Source organism: Mesocricetus auratus, unplaced genomic scaffold, assembly GCF_017639785.1.
Source record: "Mesocricetus auratus isolate SY011 unplaced genomic scaffold, BCM_Maur_2.0 Super-Scaffold_6730, whole genome shotgun sequence".
NCBI classification, from domain to species: domain Eukaryota; kingdom Metazoa; phylum Chordata; class Mammalia; order Rodentia; family Cricetidae; genus Mesocricetus; species Mesocricetus auratus.
Genome location: NW_024429184.1, coordinates 114,462,170 through 114,483,000, shown reverse-complemented (window position 1 = coordinate 114,483,000; position 20,831 = coordinate 114,462,170). Strand labels below are relative to the sequence as shown.

The 20,831-nt window shown below is 41.7% G+C and overlaps 1 protein-coding gene across 3 annotated transcripts in view; it reads left to right on the top strand.

Moving 5' to 3' along the window:
* The first annotated feature begins 519 nt into the window (after positions 1-519).
* Kctd16 (potassium channel tetramerization domain containing 16) overlaps positions 520-20,831 on the top strand; it is a 264,870-nt gene continuing 244,558 nt past the window's right edge. Inside the window, exons 1-3 of one of the 3 annotated variants that reach the window (XM_021226647.2) lie at positions 520-1,319; positions 1,412-1,508; positions 1,677-2,836. In XM_021226647.2, coding sequence (XP_021082306.1) covers positions 2,005-2,836 — 832 coding nt within the window. In that variant the 5' untranslated portion in view covers positions 520-1,319; positions 1,412-1,508; positions 1,677-2,004. The remainder of the gene's footprint in view (positions 1,320-1,411; positions 1,509-1,676; positions 2,837-20,831) is intronic. The other 2 variants (XM_013112761.3, XM_013112759.3) reach the window with 2 other exon arrangements.

The window sequence follows — 20,831 nt, the reverse complement described above, 5'->3', positions numbered from 1 at the left end:
TAAGTCAAGATAGCAACTTACTGCTAAAATTCCTAGCTTTTAATGGACATTTGAATAGTAATTTTTAGAGAACATCTTCGATCCTGTGTGTGTGTGTGTGTGTGTGTGTGTGTCAGCGCCCCTGTGTTGGCTGAAGGAATGAAGGGGAAGGGCATTTGAATGAATATGACTGTAATCAAAGGCTTAAAAAGAATCCAGAACACTTGTAACTTGAACATTCCTCGGATTAAAGGGAAAATGGTTTAGAGGGAGACTTGCCCCCTTCTGCGGAGTCATGCATTTGAAGAGCTCCTTCAGAGGTTTTTCAAATGAAAATCACTGCCAGTGTGGTGGATACTTGATGGGGACTGGGAGGGGGGTGCTTTGGAGTTGAAAACAGGGAAGAACTGAGAGGTGGCCCTTGCAAACTCCTGATCACAGTCCGGACCGGGGCCGGTGCCGAGCAGCGTCCCCGCCCTGCGCTAGGAGCCTGAGCCTCCCGTCCAGTGCCCACTGCCGGCGCCACGTCCCAGTCCCCGTCAGTGCTGGCAACCTGTCACCGCCGAGGACGTGACTCCGAGCTGCCTCCGCTCTCTCCAAGCCCTATTCCTTTAAGATGATGTAATAGTCATTTCCCTGGATGGTTTCTTGCCTGCACTGCTCACACAACAGCATCCGAACTGCTCCTGGCACCGTGGGACCTCCCAGCTCCGGAACCCGAACCCGGCAGGCATCTCCCCTCCGTCCCTGCTTTTTTTCGCTAACTGGCAGGGATATGGGCGTCCCTTTGCCCTTGCCGGCAGATGGGGTGGCTACTGCGACCCTAGCCAGGCGCATTTGTCTGTTTGTCTGCTTCCAGGCTCTCTGAATGCCTCTAAGTCCAGGTACCTCTTGCAACTCTCCAAGGTGTAAAGGATCTGACATAAAGATTTGGATTTTGGGTTTTCTTTTCTTTCTTCTTTTTTCCCCCTGCCGAAGCTTTGGTTGAATAATCCTTTCTCTGCTTCACTTCTTCGACTCAACCTCCTCACGACTCAACTTTTTTTTTCCCCTGCGATCCCTTTTAACTAGAGATTTGGGAGTGAATACCTACGTACACACACACACACACACACACACACACACACACACACACACACACACGTACATCTAGGAGCGCATAAGTGCAGTGCTGAATCGTTTGTTCTCCGAGAGCCCCTCTCTCTGACACTTTTCATCGATACCTCTGTCCTTTACCTATTTGGAATTTGACAAGAGATCCAGAGCCACTGTGGCTCTGGTTTCAGATTGCTCTGGAGATTATTTCTTCCACAAGAACTGAGTATCCAGCACTCGCTAAGGTAAGCGCAGAGACTTCACTGCTTTTTCTGTTCTGCTCCCCCCCAAACGGAGCTCTTTGGAAGTTGAAAATTGCATGTGCCTTTTACATCAGATTTACAAACAGGAGCGATGTGAGCAGCAGCTGGCTGGAGACAGTGGCATACGGATAAACTTAAAGACAGTGCAGTCTGAGGGAAGCACTAACTCAGGTAAGGAGTGCCTAAAGTCAATAGTTACAGGCTGCTTATGTAAAAATAATCTCCTCCCTGTCGTTTTCCCTCCCTCCCTCCTTCTCTCCCTCTCTGTTCTCCCCAGAGGTCTCTCCTTTTCTGACTCAGTCTGGGTCTGAGAAAATAATTTCTCTCTTTTCCTCTCAGACAGATCTCCGAGTAACCGGGCACTTGGCCTTCTTGCCTAGCCAGCCTAATGGAAGACGGAATGTAGACAAGCTGATTGTTATATCCTGTGAAGTGGTAGCTCACTACCAGACAGCTTTAAACTCCCTCCCTGCCCAGCATCACTTCACCTGTGGACTCTCCTAAAATTTGCTTTGTTGGGGGAATAAAGAGTGAAAGCCTGGTAAAAAGGAGGTCATTCTGAACAGGTTAGCACCTCTCCCCTCCCTTACAACTGGATGCAAAGCCTGAGGCTGTAACTCCCTTGGATTGCACCTTTAAGTCCAGGAATCTGCAGAAAAAAGAGACAATGGCTCTGAGTGGGAACTGTAGTCGTTATTATCCTCGGGATCAAGGGGCTGTGGTTCCCAACTCCTTCCCTGAAGTCATAGAGCTGAACGTTGGGGGCCAGGTGTACTTCACCCGTCATTCCACGTTAATAAGCATCCCCCATTCCCTCTTATGGAAAATGTTTTCCCCAAAGAGAGACAGCGCTAACGATTTAGCCAAGGACTCCAAGGGGAGGTTTTTCATCGACAGAGATGGCTTCCTATTCCGTTATATTCTGGACTTTCTCAGGGACAGGCAGGTAGTCCTGCCTGATCACTTTCCAGAACGGGGAAGGCTGAAAAGAGAGGCCGAGTATTTCCAGCTCCCTGACCTCGTCAAACTCTTGGCCCCTGAGGAAGTCAAGCAAAGCCCCGATGAATTCTGCCACAGTGACTTTGAGGATGGCTCCCAAGGAAGTGACACAAGAATTTGCCCCCCCTCTTCACTGCTCCCTCATGACCGCAAGTGGGGTTTTATTACTGTGGGTTACAGGGGATCCTGTACCTTGGGCAGAGAGGGGCAAGCAGATGCCAAGTTTCGGAGAGTTCCCCGGATTTTGGTTTGCGGAAGGATTTCCTTGGCAAAGGAAGTCTTTGGAGAAACTCTGAATGAAAGCAGAGACCCAGACCGAGCCCCAGAAAGATACACCTCCAGATTTTATCTCAAGTTCAAACACCTGGAAAGAGCTTTCGACATGTTGTCAGAGTGTGGATTCCACATGGTGGCCTGTAACTCCTCGGTGACAGCATCTTTTGTCAACCAGTACACAGAGGACAAGATCTGGTCAAGCTATACCGAATACGTCTTCTATCGTAAGTAGGAAGGCTTCCATTTATTTTTGTGTATTTGACTTCTCTTTGCAGCTGTTTTGTTAGGGACTAAGGATACTGGTTTGGGATTGTAGCTGTGCTACAATTCAGTTCTTGTTCCTTACGGGATCCTGGAGGAATCTTTATTCTTTTCCCAATGAGGTCACAGGATAGTTAGACTTCAAAATTTAGAAGGGACAAATGATGCTGTCAGAGTTCGTAAAGAAGCAAGTGTGACTTTTTTTCTAGATAGTGACTTGTGAAGATGAGATTACTGATAGCGCTTGGCTGCTGGTTCACAGGGTTTGGAGTTTTGCATTCAGTCTGGAGGAAGGACTACTGTTAGTCTTCTCAGCTAAACTCTTGAGGTCTGTGAAGCTGATTGTTGGAGGCTTGCTTTCATTACTGGCTTTCAGAACACAAATGCCACTGTAAGAGTGACGTGGTCTTGGCTAGATGGCAGTGTAGACTGCTGAAAAGCCCCCACTTCCCCAGGTCTGAAATCCACCGTTATCGGCTTTGCAAATCTGTCGTTTGGTTCTTTAACATTTTCTACTGAGACTGCAGTTGTATTGCAGGCTTAATTAAGCTGAACTTTGTCTAAGATCCACCAAAAAGGGATTAGATCCCTGAGAACTGCCGGTCACATGGAAGCACCTCGGATCCCGAGTTGACAGAATGCCTGACATGAAAAGAAGTGCATATATGAGGAGATGTGGTGGTCAGTGCCCCCAAGTAGGGCTCTCCAAGTCTCTTCTTTTGCTTAAATGGAGGCTTATGGTGTGGACAGCCTTATTTTATGGACGGGCATTGTGAAATACAAGTCATTGGTCTTTGGAGGAAGAACAGTGAATTGGGCTATATGGTGTGATGCTTGATTTAACTGTTGATTTTCAACAGGATTTGGGTTTGGATGTTGAGTTCATTCCACAAAGACTATGTTCTCTGTGTTAGCGTCCCATTTCCTTCTGCTGATTTTGTTTCAAGATAGGACTTCCCTGTGTAGCGTAGGAGTCTGTCCTGGTACTAGCTCTTGTAGACCAGGCTGGTCTCGAACTCATAGAGATCTGCCTGCCTCTGCCTCCTAAGTGCTGGAATTAAAGGTATGCGCCACCATTGCCTGGCTCCTTCTGCAGATTTTAAAGTAACTTCAGAACTCAGGGTTAAGATATCTACATTTGTTTAAAAATAAAGGGAAGGCAGAATTTCTTGGACCAGGCTTTGCCTATAGTTGTATTTCTCTATTTGGAGTTTGTGCAGGCAGAGAAGCCAATGGAATGTGGAGTTTTTCCAAACTGGGTCATCACATATCTATTCAGAAGTAAGGATGTGTGGATTGCATGGGCGAGATGGCCCATAAAGAAAAATTAAATCAACCCCAGGAGCTTACAAATCAGTAAGCAAACATTATTGGTCCTGCGTCATTAACGTAGCCTTTGCAAATACTGCTTTCTTCTGTCTGGCAAAGTTCTTATGGATACAGAGATTAGATTCTAGATTTTAAACTTTCTGTAAGGGACTGACACTGTCTGTAATCCTGTAGAACATATGTCATCTTCAAACTTTGGGGGAAAACATGCTTTAAAGATAGCTCAAATATAGGTTTGTACACTTGACTTTTAATCATTTACCCACCCAATTGATACATTTTTGTCATCTAGGTCAGTGGTGTTTCTGTGTTCATCAAGGGCTTATCTGTCTGACACTATGTCCTCTTTAGAATGTTCTGGAAATGTTCCAGTCTCCTGATCTCATAACTGCTTCTTCTTTTGTTGAGCTGCTGAGCAGTAGTTTTCTCTCCATATCTCTTTGGATAGGCTAGCACAAACACACAGGAGCTTCATTTTTGCAAATCATAGACTTCTCTTTTGTACCCAACATCCAGAGCTAGGTATTAACTCTTCCTCTGTCTTAGGACCAATAAAACTGACAGCTGGCTTTCTAGGGTGCATAACAGCTTCCGTGCAGCTGCTTAGCCATAATTATTTAATTAGAAGCTGCCAACTGTGCCTATATAAGCATTAATTCATCAAGCTGTTGTGCTCCGCTTAATGGGCCGAAACCATGGGAAGTGCTCTAGAGCAGGGAGTTGACTGCATGCAAAGATGTTTTTCTCAGAGGAACTAATTTTCTTCCTGAACTTAGTGGTAGTAAATTCACACACTACACAACCAACCACAACCACACACACACACACACACACACACACACACACACCTACCTTAGATGCAACTGTTAAAATTTTAATAACGCGGGAATTGTGTAAAAGCCCATTGCCTGTATCCACGTCTCCTTAACAAATGAACATAAGGAACTGATACATTACTCTGGTTAATAGCCATGGGGAGTGAAGACTGCCACCCTCTCCACTTCCCTGTTTGCTTATTTTTCACCCAGGTTTTGCAAGAGTAAAATTCCATGTATCACCAGATTAGATGGATGGCATTCTTGCCCCCTTTTATCCTTTCTTCTGGGCCTAGAACTCATGGTCAGCATCAGTTAATCCCGAGTGTTTTGTCAACATAGAAAGTCACCTAGTGTCCACAAGAGAGACAGAAGAAATGCATGCTGTCTCACTCAGTCACTAGAGAGTGAGTATGATAGGGACATAGAAAAGAAGTGTCTGTGCTAGATAGACTCACAGAGTATTTTAGACATTGTTTTCTTTTGAACTTTATTTAAATCATGAAAAGGTGCCTTTTCACCCCATCAGCTAAGTCCCACCTCCTTGTTCTTCAAGCAAGCCATAAAAGGTAGCACGGTAAACAGCAGTGAGTGCTCCCTGGCTCGCCTTTAAATAAAGTGTCAATTCATTAATTTGGAAACCAGAGGCCCTAATCTAATGAAATCACAAGTGCATAGAAAGGAAGGAACACTGGCTTTCTAAGGCTTTTTCTAGGAGTGGGAGGGAAGACTGTCACACATGTTTTCTGAGCCTCAAGAGTAACTTCAGGTGAATATCTGAAATCCAGGAGTGGGGTGGGGGGTCTGGTGGGGGGTTGCTGAAAACATTTGCTTCTAATAAAATAACATGGCCACAAATACAGAGCCCAGTTCATAAGATAGTGTTTTAAATATGTGTATACTTTGAGCTCTATTAGTTGTACAAATGGTTACCAAGTCACCAACTTTTGTACAAATGACTGCACATGAATGTGTTTTTAATCTTTATTCTTTTCACTTTGTTTCCTCAAATTTAAAGGGTCACACCAACAAAAGGCTCAAATTTCTTGAATACATAATATATGTATACATACGCTGTTAAGAAAAGACTTTGTTGAAAGTAGTAGATCATGCAACTGTTTCCCATGAAGTGAGAAGAGGTGATTGCATCCACTGTGAATCATTTCTGCAATGTTGACCACAAAGCTTCAAATAAAGGGTGCACTTGCAAAGGAAAGCAAGAGGAAGTGGCATTGCATCTGTCCCCAAAGGATGGTAGCTCCCTTTTATCTTGAATATGTGGCAGACACTGGTGATAACTTCAGTTTTCATTCCTCATAGAGACACTGCATTGGCACATTTAAATGAACCAGAGGGTAGCCCAAATTGTGGGGTGAAGGAAGCTTGCTCTCTGTATCCTGCCTCCTGTATCCTACCTCCTGTGACTTGTTCTCTGCCCTTGCAACTCAGGTGTTTTCTTGTCTCCTTGTTGAAGCTCCTTCAGGTACCAAATTCGGTCTCCCCATGCTATAACTAGGCTTCGTTGTCAGGAAATCTTTCTGTACTGTCATTATATATATAGAATGCTCTCGAGGTCTGCCATTACTTTTCCCAGAAGTATCTGAACATGAGACAACTTTGCATAGCTGTGTATCAGAAAGACTTTTACCTGAAAATAATGTTCTTAAGACTCCATGTTACTTAATTTTTAATTAAAAACAAATCATAACTTATTTAAGTCTAAGTCAATATGATGAAGTCAGCATAGATCTAACATCAAGCAAGTATAAGAAGGCAAAGTACAGAGGGATGACATAATTTCTTCCTATTTCTTTAAGATGTTGTGCCCTGAGAAATGGGCTCCATATAATAGTTCAATAAGCATGTTAGTAATACATGTTTTTATTGTTTTCACTTTTATTCCAAATAAGATCTGTTACCTGGCTTCAGTCTCTTGTGGGAGGTGATTAAAATAGCTTACTCCTGGGACTATTATGACATTACTGAATGAATTCAGTATCAAAGAAGATGTCAGACAGTGAGAAGAAAGGGAAGAGAACAAGTCTCTGATATTGCTTCCAAATTTCCTGAAAATCTGGGTGGTGGTGGAGCATGTTATTGATCCTAGCACTAGGGATGCAGAGGCAGATGGATCTCTGTGAGTTCAAGGCCAGCCTGGTCTGCAGAGTGAGTTCTGGATAGACTCCAAAGCTACACAAAGAAACCCTGTCTCAGAAAAAACAAAGACAAATATCCTGGAAAGTTAAAAATACATATACAATTGGAAAGAGAGGAATAAGTATTACCCACAGTCTATGGGATTTAGATCCTATCAGATAAACTAGAAATATAGAGAGCGGGGAGTGCACCAAAACACTCCTCACAGGGAACACATCCAAATGTATCTAAACATAAGACGTGGGGCGGAGAGGACTGGCAGACTGCTCAGACACTTAGAGTTCACATTTCTCAAAGCCATTCCCTTAAAAGTAATAGGTAAGCTCTGCTTCATTATCCACAGCTGCTTTTCTTCTTTGGTTGCTGCTCTAACTTTTCTTAAATCTCACAGTTTTGGGTATCTTTTTGTAGAAATATTTCAGATGTAAACAAATGCAGAGACAGTTTGCAAGAGGTTTCAGTCTAAGCAACACCCATCCCTTGATGGCTGCAACTGTTAGCATGAGGTTGTTCTCCTTCATCTGTTCTCTAATTGACCTTACCTCTGGTCTGTTCTTGATAACATTGGGGTAAGTGCCAGATATTGGTCTTGTGATTCATCTACAAGTGCTATAGCCAGTATTTGTACAAGTTAGTGAAATTTTAAAAAATACGCAGTACAATTGTTGCAAATAAAATCAGTATCTTTGCTATCAAATATCTAGCTAGTGTTCAAATTTTCCTGATTTTTTCTCACGCTATCTTGGCTGATTTGTGTGAATCAGTGTCCGGATGAGGCACAGTCATCATGTTTAGTTGATGCAGCTTCCTTATGCTCCTTCATAATTTAATAACACTGCATGTAACTTCTGTGCAACCCATTGTTTAGGCACTGTTAACTTGTTAGATGTAGGTGTTCAGATGGGTCAATTCGGTTTCGTATTTCTGGCCAGTCTTCTTCATTGTTTATAGAAAGTGAATTTTAATTTGCATAGATGGTCTGGAAAGCTGCATGTTGGGGAGGCAAAGTAAGGGCACACTTTTATTGTTAGTTTTTACATCATTGTGTGAATAGATAGGGATGGGGGCTATTCTCTACACTTTCCAAGTCCATTGTTTCAACAAAGTAAGCATTATAAGGGGCAACACACTTTTCCTTCCAGTCATTCACGAGAATTCTAGTATTCCTCAGAGTTGTCATCATTTGACAAGACTGATTTTAGGAGTGCAGTGAGCGTCCCAGGATGTGCACTGGGATGTGAGTGGGAATCATTTGGGTTGGAGAAGTCACCTCCCACCCATTCTAATGATGCATTTGAGCATCCAAGGATTCTTCCAGCTAGGTGATGGTCTACTGAATTCATCATCTGTTTCCAAGTACGTTCTACTTATGTGTTTCCCAGTGTCACTAAGTGGCATCTTCAGTCACTCAGTTCTTCAGGAATAATAACCCCAGAATGCATCCCAAGCCTTCATTCTCCCCAGCGAACCTCTCTAATTCACTATAAGTCCTCTCTTTGAGAAAAACCCTTCCATGTCTTTCCATAACCATAGATGCTACTCCTGTCTGGGTCAGCAGTGTTGCCTTTCTAGACAATTGCAAGACACTTGAGTCGCTCCCCCACACCTGATAGTCACCTTTGAACTCTGCTGCAAACAAGGTGAGGTTTTGAAACCATTAGAATGACCACAGCATTTTTCCACTTTAAATCTTCATCGCCATGAAGTGCTCTTGAGGTGAGTTTTTACTATGCCTTAGTACCCTGTATTTTTTTAATGACCCCTGGTTTTCTTTCTAGCCTCTACTGTTCCATTTCACCTGTGTGTTTTAAGATCACTAGAATACATCTCATTAAGTTCCTGGATGCTTTTTTAAAATATCTGCTCCTTCATTTTGGCATATGATGTTCCCTCTGCTTGGAACCTTGCCTCTACCTGTCCTAACCAGAAATCACATTGTTAGATGCCATCTCTGGATAAGTCATGCCTTATACATGCCTCCTAGGGCCCTAATTTCTTGTACCATAACACCAATCTTAATATGTTAGTCTTGCTTATCTGTCTGTCTTTCTATATCTCATCTTTGTGAAAATAGAAACTCTCACGTTCATCATAATTCCTAGTACTAACCCTCAAGTAGGTACTCTGTAAATCTATTTTTAAAAAATAGGAAAGCACAGACTGCAATGTTCTGTTACGACCATAAATGCTGCTGACTGGGAATAATGTTAGAACAGCTTTTCAAAGAAATGCTGGAGGTCAGTTGGCAATGGTGTAATTAACACTGTAATGGCTAGCAAGGACTCTTCCTAATGTCCATCGAGTACCCCTTTTACATATAAAGTGGAAGTGTCACAGGGAGTTTCTCTTCTCTTAGCACCTACCCAGTGATTCCAGCCACAAGGAAACAAGAAAAACACTTACGAGCAGTAAAGTCTCCTGTGTTCTTCTCAGCTGGTCTTTCCAGTCAGGAGAAAGTTGAAGCTGGTGGGACTGGTGTTTACGGAAAAGCTCAGAGGACAATCAGGATTCAGAAAAGCGTGTACAATCGATGAAATACACATGCTAGGACAAGAAGACAAAGTGTGTTATGAGACCTGCCTTCTTTATTTTCTTTCTGCCCAAGTGTTCCGTTTACTTCCTTTGATTCCCATCAGTGATCATATTTGTTAATGCTAGGCCAGCCTACCCTGTGGTTTAGAGCCTGGCAGTTGGAGCACAGGTGAAATGTGTGCTGTTTGTCCTTAAAAATAGCGCTCAAGTTCAAATCCCTGTTTGTTCCCTATTAGTGATGCTAACATGAGGAAATTACCTTCCTTGCCATCCTTGGTTTCCTTACCTGGAGAGTGGGGTTAAGAACCATAGAAGCTGATTGATAGAATTGTAAGGCTCAAATGACTCAAACGGTGGATAAAGCACAAGAGAGAATGCTTGGTACCAGACAGTGTTCAGGGTGTGGACACCCAGGCCCCTGGTAATTCTGGAAGGGAATAGTCACAGGGCTTCACCAAAGTAACTTATCTGCTTCTTTTTTGGTAGTTGTTTGTCTAGTTTATTGATCTAATTATGTATAAATGAAAGTTATGTAGAAGTACACTTGATAGAAGAAAATTCTGACTGTTCATTTTGAGTGAATAAGAATAACTATAAAGGCAAACCCTACAGAAGACTTCCAATTTAATGTCAGAGTGTATCCTATGAAAATGAAAGTTTCTAAGTATTAATTAAAAGCAAATGTAAATAAGATCATGTAAATATTTAAAAAAGAGGGAGAGGACAGGTCTGAAAAATCTAGCAAAGTTATGTTTTTACACTCTAGAAACTGTTAGCAGTGGCCTTTCCTCCAACTTCATTTCAACCTTTGGCTTTCAGAGCCTAGGATAAAAATGCATTGGGATTGAAAATTAAGAATACATCTTAAATTGTAGATTCAGTCTCTACAGAACTAGAATTCTGCTTTTATGAATCTCAGACTGGAGAGTACTCTTTGCGGCTACAGAAGAAATGGGCATTGAGTAGGCCAGTGGCAATGAGATCGTCTCAATTGTTCCAGAAGCAGAAAGAAGACATTTTGCTCCATACTGCATGCAGCTCTGTGTTCTGGCATGACTGGGAAATGAGCTTGTTGACCAGCATGTGCTACCATGTGACCTATTCATAAACTTCTCCACATGAGATAATTTACTCTTTCCTACTTTTATTCAGCCCTGTTGCGAGGCAGAAACTTATAATCGTTCCCCTGCCCAATGTACAGCAACCTTTCATTCCGAATGAATGTGATATAGTGTGCTTATGAGCCAGCTTAACTCAGGAAAATAGAAGGCAAGCCTAAGACTTTCAGGCCTTAGGAAACTGTCAACTTCTAAGTCAACATTGCCTTTCAAGTAAACAAAGCAAGGGGGAACTAAGTTCAAACAAGAGAAATGTTTATTTTAAAGGGACCCTGGAGGAACAGAGAAATTCCAGTGATCAGGATAATAGAATTTGTGCTCATGCATGCTGAACTATTGCAGAGGCAGAGGGAGATATCTGAAAATACTCCAAAGAAAGAAACAGCCCACCTGACATATAAAGTACACTGAGCACTGGATGGACATCCGGGTCACTCTCTTATATTCTGAACATCCAATTGCATCTGTTGAAGCCATTTTTCTACCGGCATGTTCTGGCACATTTACACAGCAATATGATTGAAAATAGGACTCAGTTTTCATTTAATTGATTTCTAGTCAACTAGTTGAAATCTTTTCTTATATAAACAGAAGGCACCTGTGTGGATTTCAGCTTCGTCAGGCTGCAACACAATGGGGGTTGAAATTAATTTCGATTTTTCCAAGAAAAACATACCTTACACATGAGGAATTTTGCTTTGCCTTTCTGGATGGACATTTGTGTAGAGTAGAGATGTGGTGACTGACATTCTGTAGTGCTTTCCACAGCTTTAGACCTGCTTTTGGAGTCTAAAGTAATAAAATACTTACTGTGTTTGTTTGCAAAGACCTTATTGATTCCTCCTTTGTAGGGATCCGTCTCATGTAAAGTACCATTTCAGAGGCCTGTCCACTTGAGGTGGGTAGGAAATGTCAAATCTGCATGCAAAGTGTCTGGATTCTGATTCATGGACTCTTCATGCTAATGATTTTCTAGTACTTCTTCACAATCTGCTGGGGAAGTGATTGACAATTTGCACAAACTCCATTGATTGTAATCCACAGGCACTTCAAACTTTCCTTCATCTGTACCATCTGCATGCACAAAAAAATCAGTGAAGTGTTTTCTAAAGACATCCTTTTGGTACAATGCTCTTCCTCATTGGGCTGCCTTAAATGTCCCCTCTGTTATTGGTGGAGAGTCCTACTCATTCTATCATGCCCTGCCAGGGTGTACCTGAACAACCATCAGTTAACAGGAGGTGAGGAAGGTAAAATCTCAGCCACCCCCAAGACGGCAGACCAGTAGCTCCACATTTCCATTATAAACTTTGTTGGTTTGTTTGATAGACTCAGTAAGAGAAAGGAAGGTGAACCCATTAGAGAGGACCTGGCCTATGATCGAGCAGAAGCCAAGCTGCTAGACACTGGGTCTCACTTGCGATACACTTTATGCCTCAAAGAGAGTACAAAATCAGGGTAGCTTATTTATCTAGCTCTTTTGGCATGCTCGTCGTGCCCATCCCCTCTAAAAGCATTTTTCCATTTGTACTGTTCCCCACCCTGGACTTTCCACAGTACTTAGATCCTGGCCCATTTCCTTTGAACTTCAAGATATTGCTCTTGTGTCTTCTCTTCCTCTCGTCACTCCTAATATTACTCTTCTTTCAATGTCAGATGTCAGGCCTTAGTGGGGTTTTCTTAGAAAGATATCCTGTTCTACCACAGCTGAAGTAGTCAGGGTCTTCCCAGTGTCTAGCTGCATAACATCTTGTTTTCCCGTTACCATGATTGGAATGCTTATACGTGTGACTGTTTGTGTGGTTCTCTGTCACTATCCTGAAAGCTTTATTCAAAACAGCAGTTTAATTTGTCCTTCTCTTCTACATCCTCAGCACCTAGTGTAATGCCTCCCACATAACAGATACTTGTTTATTTATTCTTTACCCTTCCCATGCCACCATGTGAAACTATATGCCACTGATGATCACATACACACACACACACACACACACACACACGCACACACACACAAACACACACACACACATACACACACACACACACACACACACACAGAGAGAGAGAGAGAGAGAGAGAGAGAGAGAGAGAGAGAGAGAGAGAGAGAGAGAGATCACAGATAAAGATCTGGCTAGTACAATACAAACAAACAAAGAAAAGAAAAAAAGGAATGACAAGAAAAGGGGTACCTAAAGAAGGATTTGAGATGTGGATAGGAGTGGGGATAGTTACTTTGAAAGTAACCTCTCCAACCTTCAGATACTCTAAGTGCTTGACATGAACAGTGGACCACTTTGTTTGTCTCACAAAAAAGTTAGCAGTAGTATGACATGTGTTAAGGAATTATGTTGCTTGATTAGATGTATACCATTAAGGCAGATTTCATTATAGCATGACTTAACATCCAGAAAATGTCTCAAGGACAGGTAGCTACAACTAAGGAGAGAGTAAATCTTTTATTTTTGAAAGTAAAGAAGTATGTAAACACCAATCTTCTGAAATATGTAAGCAAGCTTAGATAGGGGCACAAAACCATACTGTACAGTATAATTACAGTGTGTCTAATGATATAAGCTTGAGTAGCATACAGTTTTGACTGTATGAGTATCTTTTGTTTCTTCTACTTGTGTAATGATCACATATAGATAGAGCAGATTCTGGCAATTGAATGAAAGCAGGGCCCTTATCAACGCTTCTAAGACACAGTGTTGGATGGGAACTTGAACTTGGGGAATGTGCTAGGTAATTTTTGTCAACTATACACGCGACGGAGTCACCTGGAAGTAGAAGGCTCAGCTGTGAAAATCCTTCTATCACATTGGCCTTTAGGCAAGTCTCTGGGGGCATTTTCTTGATTGATGACTGATGTAGAAGGGCCCAGGCAACCGTAAGTGGTTCCATCGCTTGGCAAGGACCAGTCACACATGGCTCTTCATGACCTCTGCTTTAGTTCCTGCCTCCAGGTTCCTGCCTTGAGTTCTCGCCCTGGCTTCCTTTCATGGTGGGCTACAACCCATAAGCCAAATAAACCCTGTTCCTCAAGTTGGTTTTCGTCAGTACTTTATCACAACAATAAAAAGCAAACTAGGACAGCAGGGAACCAACTGGATTCACAAAATCAGAGCATCCCAGCTGGGTAGAGGGGAATATCATAATTTTATGACTCAGTTTCCTCTGAGTCATAAGACTTTAAATGAAGTCCTGGGTAAAAGCCAACACACACAATCTTTTTAGTGGTGCTATTTTGATTGAATTGAGAAGTGAGCATAAGTTGTCATTCCAATTCCTGCTTACTTCCTTTTTCTGCCCTTGGGAAAACTCCAGGAAACCTAAAAACCACAGTATTGGTTTGAAGAAACATAACCAGATACTCTAAATAAATGATGGCTTTTTCTCCTCTGAAAAATTTAATTTTGCATTTCTATTGGGTTCATCTTCATTTACTTTTCATTTGGCATACGTTTAGTTGTTAGACAGAATCTGTAAGAAATCTAGAAGAAAAGTTGAAGAATTAAAAACAAAGTTAATTTGCTTTTATCATTGACATTTTTCAAAGAAAGCTTACTTAACCACTTTAAATGTATATTCATAACAACACAGCAATGATAATTATTTCTATTCATGAAAAGATACGTAGAAGGTTTCTAGGGTTGACTTCATATGCTGTTAATTTGGAATTCTTTCTGTATTATGAATAAAACATAAATTTGTATATTATTCTATAAAATAATATACTATGTATTTCCTGTAAAGAGCTTAAAAATTATTGTAAAATCTTTTATTACAATGGAGTTGCTGGGTGTTGATGGTGCATGCCTTTAATCCCAGCACTCAGAAGACAGAGGCAGGCAGAGCTCTGTGAGTTTGAGGCCAGCCTGGTCTACAGAACAAGTTTCAGGACAGACTCCAAAGCTACAGAGAAAAACAAAATAAATCAAAAACCCATAAAAATGGGCTGGAGAGATGGCTCATGGCTTAAGAGCACTGACTGCTGTTCCATGAGGTCCTGAGTTCAATTCCCAGCAACCACATATTGGCTCACAACCATTTCTAATAAGAGCTGGTGCCATCTTCTTGACTGCAGGGACACATGTAGGCAGAACACAGTATACATAATAAATAAATCTTTTTTAAAATGGTGTTGCTTTCTGTCTTTATATTCAGGATGGATTACAAACAAACAAAAACTCTGCTGGGGGGTGGTATTTGATCATAATTTCTCTTACCAGTAGTATTTGTACATATAGGAACAGTATAAACACTTTCTTGCCACTATAGATATATTTTCATATTTAAAACATTCACCTTGGTAATTCATTTATTTGTTATGAGAAAGAACATTTTCTTGAAAATAACAAGATTCGGTCAAATAATCACTAGTTTAGTTTGCTATTGAAGCCTTCTTGTGTTAAGATAGAAATAAAGATTACACACTAGTACACATTTATACTTTCAGATGTTAACATTCATGAGTACCTTTTATTGATCTTTATGCCAAACATTATGTAAAATGTTTCTCATTTGATTTGGATAAAACCTCTACAATGAGACATTGAGGTTCAGAGAGTTGAAACTTACCGAAGATCACACTTTCAGTAGGTATTTACTGAATTAAAGTACTTCTGTGTAGATGGATCAAGTTCATTTGTCTGGCTTTATGTTTGAGCGAAGTTCATTAGTTTATATCACCAATGACGTTAGGGTAGACTAGGAGATGCAGGGCAGGAATGGAGCTGCATTACAGATGCATATCAGTATTATGCCATCTGATAACTGGTGTAAGTATAACTCCAATCTCATTTGCCATGGCCACCGCTGCTCTGGTATTCTTTTTATTTTTATTTTTTTTGTTTTTTGAGACAGGGTTTCTCTGTGTAGCTTTGGAGCCTGTCCTGGAGCTCTCACTCTGTATATCAGGCTGGCCTTGAACTCACAGAGTGAGTATTCTGCCTCCCTAGTGCTGGGATTAAAGGCATGCACCACCACCACAGGGCTTGTTCTAGTATTCTTAAACCATGCCAAAAACACCACAGAAACACCATATGGCAGTGCTGAGTTTTCAGAACTGTTAAGCAGTTGTTCAAGGGAATCCCACATAAAGCTTGAAGTAGGGTGTGTGGATGGCAGAAGGTGTTTCACGGAGATGACTTCCCTTGCTTTCCCCTTTCAAATCTAAGTCTTAAGAACATGACTTCTCCATGCTATGGCTTCAAGAAATGATAAAGCAGATTGGGCTCAAGTCTGCAAATCTGTCCTCAGTTACCCACACAGAGCTTCTGAGATACAGTCTCTCTTTCCAGGGACTCCCACATAGCATTATTTTTACAGATTTGATTTTCTAGGTGCCACAGATATGAAAAAGCCTAAGATTTCATAGTACAAAAAAGATGTCAGAAACATTTGAAATGGATCATGGAGAATTTATCTTATTTTCCTTCATTCCATCGAATATCTAAGTAAAAATAGCAGACACTCCCCCCCCTACACCCATCATCATCATCATCTTGGAAGGTTTCACTTGTTGGCATAAACACACACACACACACACACACACACACACACACACACACACACACACACACACCCCAAAAGGGCATATTAGGAGGCTTTAGTTCTAGGCTAGTCACAAGACAGAGACCAGAACTCAGATGCGGACATGACAGGCACTGATGGCTCTTGAGGAAAAGCAACTTTAAACTTGACTGTCTTGACACTGTGTAAATCACAAATGCAAAATGAACATCTTATTTGGTAGCTTGTCCTGTTTGTGCTTAGGGAGGTAACAGGGAACTTACTTCTCTGTATTTTACGTTCAGAATAGTTCTCTTTTACTTTAGACGCCAGTGTTGCAACCAAACACTAAAGAGAAAACTTCATTCTTGAGTTTAAAACCAGTTGGATTTCTTAAAGAGGTTCATTCTTAAATCTTGGTGAATATCTTAAAAACACAGAGGAAAAAGCAGTGTAGTCTTGTTTCTCTTCATCTCTTATGGGTTTTGCTTTTCCACATCCAACTCTTTGCCTTTCCTAAAATGAGTTATTGGTGCCACTGAATACATGCAAATCAAAAGTGTTTGTGCACATGATGTCCTCTCTTTAGAACATCAGGCTTCATCAAAGCATCCATTTGGAAGGACAGCAGGATGGCCCTTCCCATTTTACAGACAAGAAAACTGAGACCTAGGAAGATTCTTACTCAAGTTCACAGCTAGCAAGTCACAAAACCAGGATTCAGACTCCCTGTCAAGTCTGTCTGATTCCAATGTCTATCACTGATTTCTAGCTGCTAACTTATAGTGGTTTGCAGATCTTTCTTACCCATGGGGTAGTATTTTTACATCACAGAGTAATCACTAGTAAGATTTCATGAAAAATGGGTCTTGTTTCTTTGTCCACTGTGAGACTGAGCCTGGAATGATTATGAAGTTGACTCTGAGGAAGCAGAATCTATGTTTGTATGCATTCCATCCCATTACCTACTTCTCTAAAGATATCACTATAGCTACATTTCCTCCTTTGCACTTGCACTATTGTCTCCAGATATGAACTCATTTCCTTCAGCATACGATATACTGTTCCATCCACTGTCTTAAATAATTTCTGACACTCCTATTCTGTCTCTAAAACACTCCAAGGAAGCTTTCATTCTTACCAGTTGGCCAGAACAACTGCAGTCGAAGTCACCAATGACTTCTGTATTGGCACATCTAAAGGCTATTACTCCTCCAATAAGTCGCTGTCTGTAGTAGTATGAGACTTGACTAACCAGTCTCTCCCTAGTCAATCATGCCCCCCCCCTACTCGAATCACTGTGTCTGCACTTGGGTCTTGGGACAAATGGCTCTCCTTCTATCTTTCTGAGCATGCCTTCTGAGCTCCCTCTTCAGTTTCTCCTCAGTTCTCAGATCTTAATCTCTGAAGACTCAGACCTTAGCTCATGGACTTCCTCTCTTTTCTCTTGTCTGATTCACTTGCTCTTCTCATCCAATTTCTCTGAGTCTGTGTGACTGACTCTCAAATTGGTATGTTAAGCCCAGCCATATCCTTCATAGCCACAGGAACATATATTCAACTTGCTACTTGATGTATCAACACAAATGTCTAATGAAGTCCAGAGTCTGAGTTCCAATTGAGATCTCCAATCTTTGCTCTTCTCCCAGTCTTCCTCTTCTGCATTGGTAGTGATTCCTGCTAGTCAAGAGGCTTAAGATGGAATGCCTAGCGTCATCCTTTCTACCATACCTAAAGTCAGGCCATAAATCCCGAGTCTCAACATTCTTATCATCTACAGCCCCCTTAACCACCCAGAATTGGATCATTTTCCTTTCATGTAACCATTGTCTTGAGACTACTTCTTCCTGTAGTTCCATCTCTCCCAAATCCTCTTCCCTTCTGTTTCCTCTTCAGAAAAGAGCAGGCCTCTAAGAGACAAACAGGACAACTGAGAAGCAGTTAGACAGGGCAAAAGCCCTCATATCAAGGCTGCAGAAGGCAACCAAATAGGAGGAAAAGAGCCCCAAGATCAGGGAAAAGAGTGAGAGATACACATACTTCCACTGTTAGGAGTCCCACAAAACACCTAGCTAACAACCATAACATATGTAGAGGACCTGTGCAGACCTATGCAGGCCCCCTTCTTGCTGCTTCAGTCCCCGTGAGCCCATGTGAGCCCTACTTAGGTGATTTAGTGGACCTTGTTCTCCTGGTATCCTCCATCACCTCTGACTCCTATAATCTTTCCTCCCCTCTTCCATGGGATACCCCCTATCTCCTAGGGTAGGGACCCAATGGAGACCTCTTATTTAACCTGTCTCTCCATTTAATGTCTGGCTGTGGCTCGCTGTACTTGCTTTCCCCTGCTTCCATCTTTTTGATGATGACTGGATATGGAGTATAGCAGAATACCATTAGGGATAATTTCATTGCTATATACACATATAAATATACATTCCCTCCCTCCCTCCCTCTTTCCTTTCTTTCTTTCTTTCTTTCTTTCTTTCTTTCTTTCTTTCTTTCTTTCTTTCTTCCTTTCTCTCTCTCTCTCTCTCTCTCTCTCTCTCTCTCTCTCTCTCTCTCTCTCTCTCTCTTTCTTTCTTTGTCTTTTTTGCCAGTCGTGGTTGGTTCTACCCTAGGTCTCCAGGCTGTCCAACTCTCATTCCTGACCAACCAGGCAGTGTAAGACATGGGCCTCAAGTTAAACTAAACATTGGTGGGTCACTCCTACAAATTCTGCACCACCATTGCTCCAGCACAGGAAGGACACATTGCAGGCTGAAGGTTTTGTGGCTGGATTGGTATCCACGTTGTCCCTTTCATAACCAGTAGAGCATCTTCTCATGCCAAACAGGCTAGAACATAAGGGTGAGTGCTCCATGCAGGGACCAGCTTGGCCTCTTTACCTTCAATGAGTTGTGTAGATGTTGTTTTATGCAATGGGGCTTTGCTGTCAGTCTTCATAAAGTGACCTTCTGTCCTGGTATCAGTCTAGGTTGTTTAGGGGTTGCCACTGAACACCCTCAGTCAACAACTCAGCCAAGTACAACCCAGTCCCACCCCTGGAAGCCTTGCCTGGCTACAAAAGACGGCCAGTTCAGACTCCTTATCCTCCATTACTAGGAGTCATCGCTTGGGTCACCCTCATAAATTCTAGGAAGCTTCCACTCCTTTAGTTTTCCACCCCCTAAGCCTTCACAACTCCAGTTGTCTGTCCCACCCTCTCTCTCTCTCCATTCCCCATTTGATCCCTCCCACTCGTTTCCCTCCTGCCTACAGTCCACCAGCAAAATTTTCTCTATTTTGCCTACCTAGGAAGGTCCATGCAACCCCCCCTCCCCGAGCCCTCTCTTTACCTAACCTCTCTGGTCTGTGGATTGAAGCTTGATTATCATTTATTTAACAGCTAATATCCTCTTATTAGTGGATACATAAAAGTGACCTCATTCAGTATGGTTGCTCTTTTTTTTTGAGATGTCCAACTACATGGGTACAGGCAATGTGTAGATTCAGATAAGCCTATGACCACTGGTTAGGGACATCACAAATCTGTGAAGAGGTGAGGGAATACATGAGACTTGTTAAAATAATTGACCATTGAGTTCAAGTTGTGTAAGAAATATAGGATGTGAAAGAAATGAGAGACAATGAAAAGGTGTAAGATCCATGAACTACGAGATTTTATAGGGGTCAAAGAGCCACACAGAACTGAGTGGTGGGGGAAATGAGCTGGAAACCTGGCAGGAGGGGCAACCGTTTTCACTTGCACCTATGCACAGACAGGTCATTAGTAACTGGGTGTTGGTATGGCTATGAAACTGAATGATCAAAGGAATGAATTTAGAAGAGAAGAGTTGGGTCATCTATATGGGGCATTGTAAGCACCAAGAATTATTTCTTCTTCCCCATATTTTGAGGAGTAAAATAGAAGCTCGGAGTGTGTTTCGTGCAGACTCCGCACACTAGGAAACTTTAGTGCTGGCATTTGAAGTTGCCATTTAGGATGCATCTTTTACCTCCTGCACATCACAATGGTGTGCTTTGATGCCTCTACTCCATGGACAATTAAAAGAGCTGGGGGGGGGTCTTAAAATAGTTTTTCATTTGCAAACAAATTTGTCATTTACCTGTAGAGTTTTACTTATATGTTATGAATTTATTTATTTGTTCAGACTCTTAGCATTGAAATCAGCCCTCACACATTGTAATTGTGCCCTCCATTGCTAAGGAACCACTAGATCCTCAAAGCTGATTTATTTAAGCCCTTTCCAAAGAGCATTTCTGTGTACTGGCATGTGCTTGAGGGACAGAAAGATAAGCATCCTATGTGGAATTCAGTTTTAGCTATCATTATCTGTGCTGAATAATTATTTCTATGTTTTATGGCACCTCTCCCTATTACATGATAAAAAAGTAGAGAGTTGAAAGTAAAAGTGAAGATATTGGTGATAAGAACCAATCTCATGAGTTTAATATAATTGAGACGAAGATGGAAATATTCTTCTAAGCTGAAA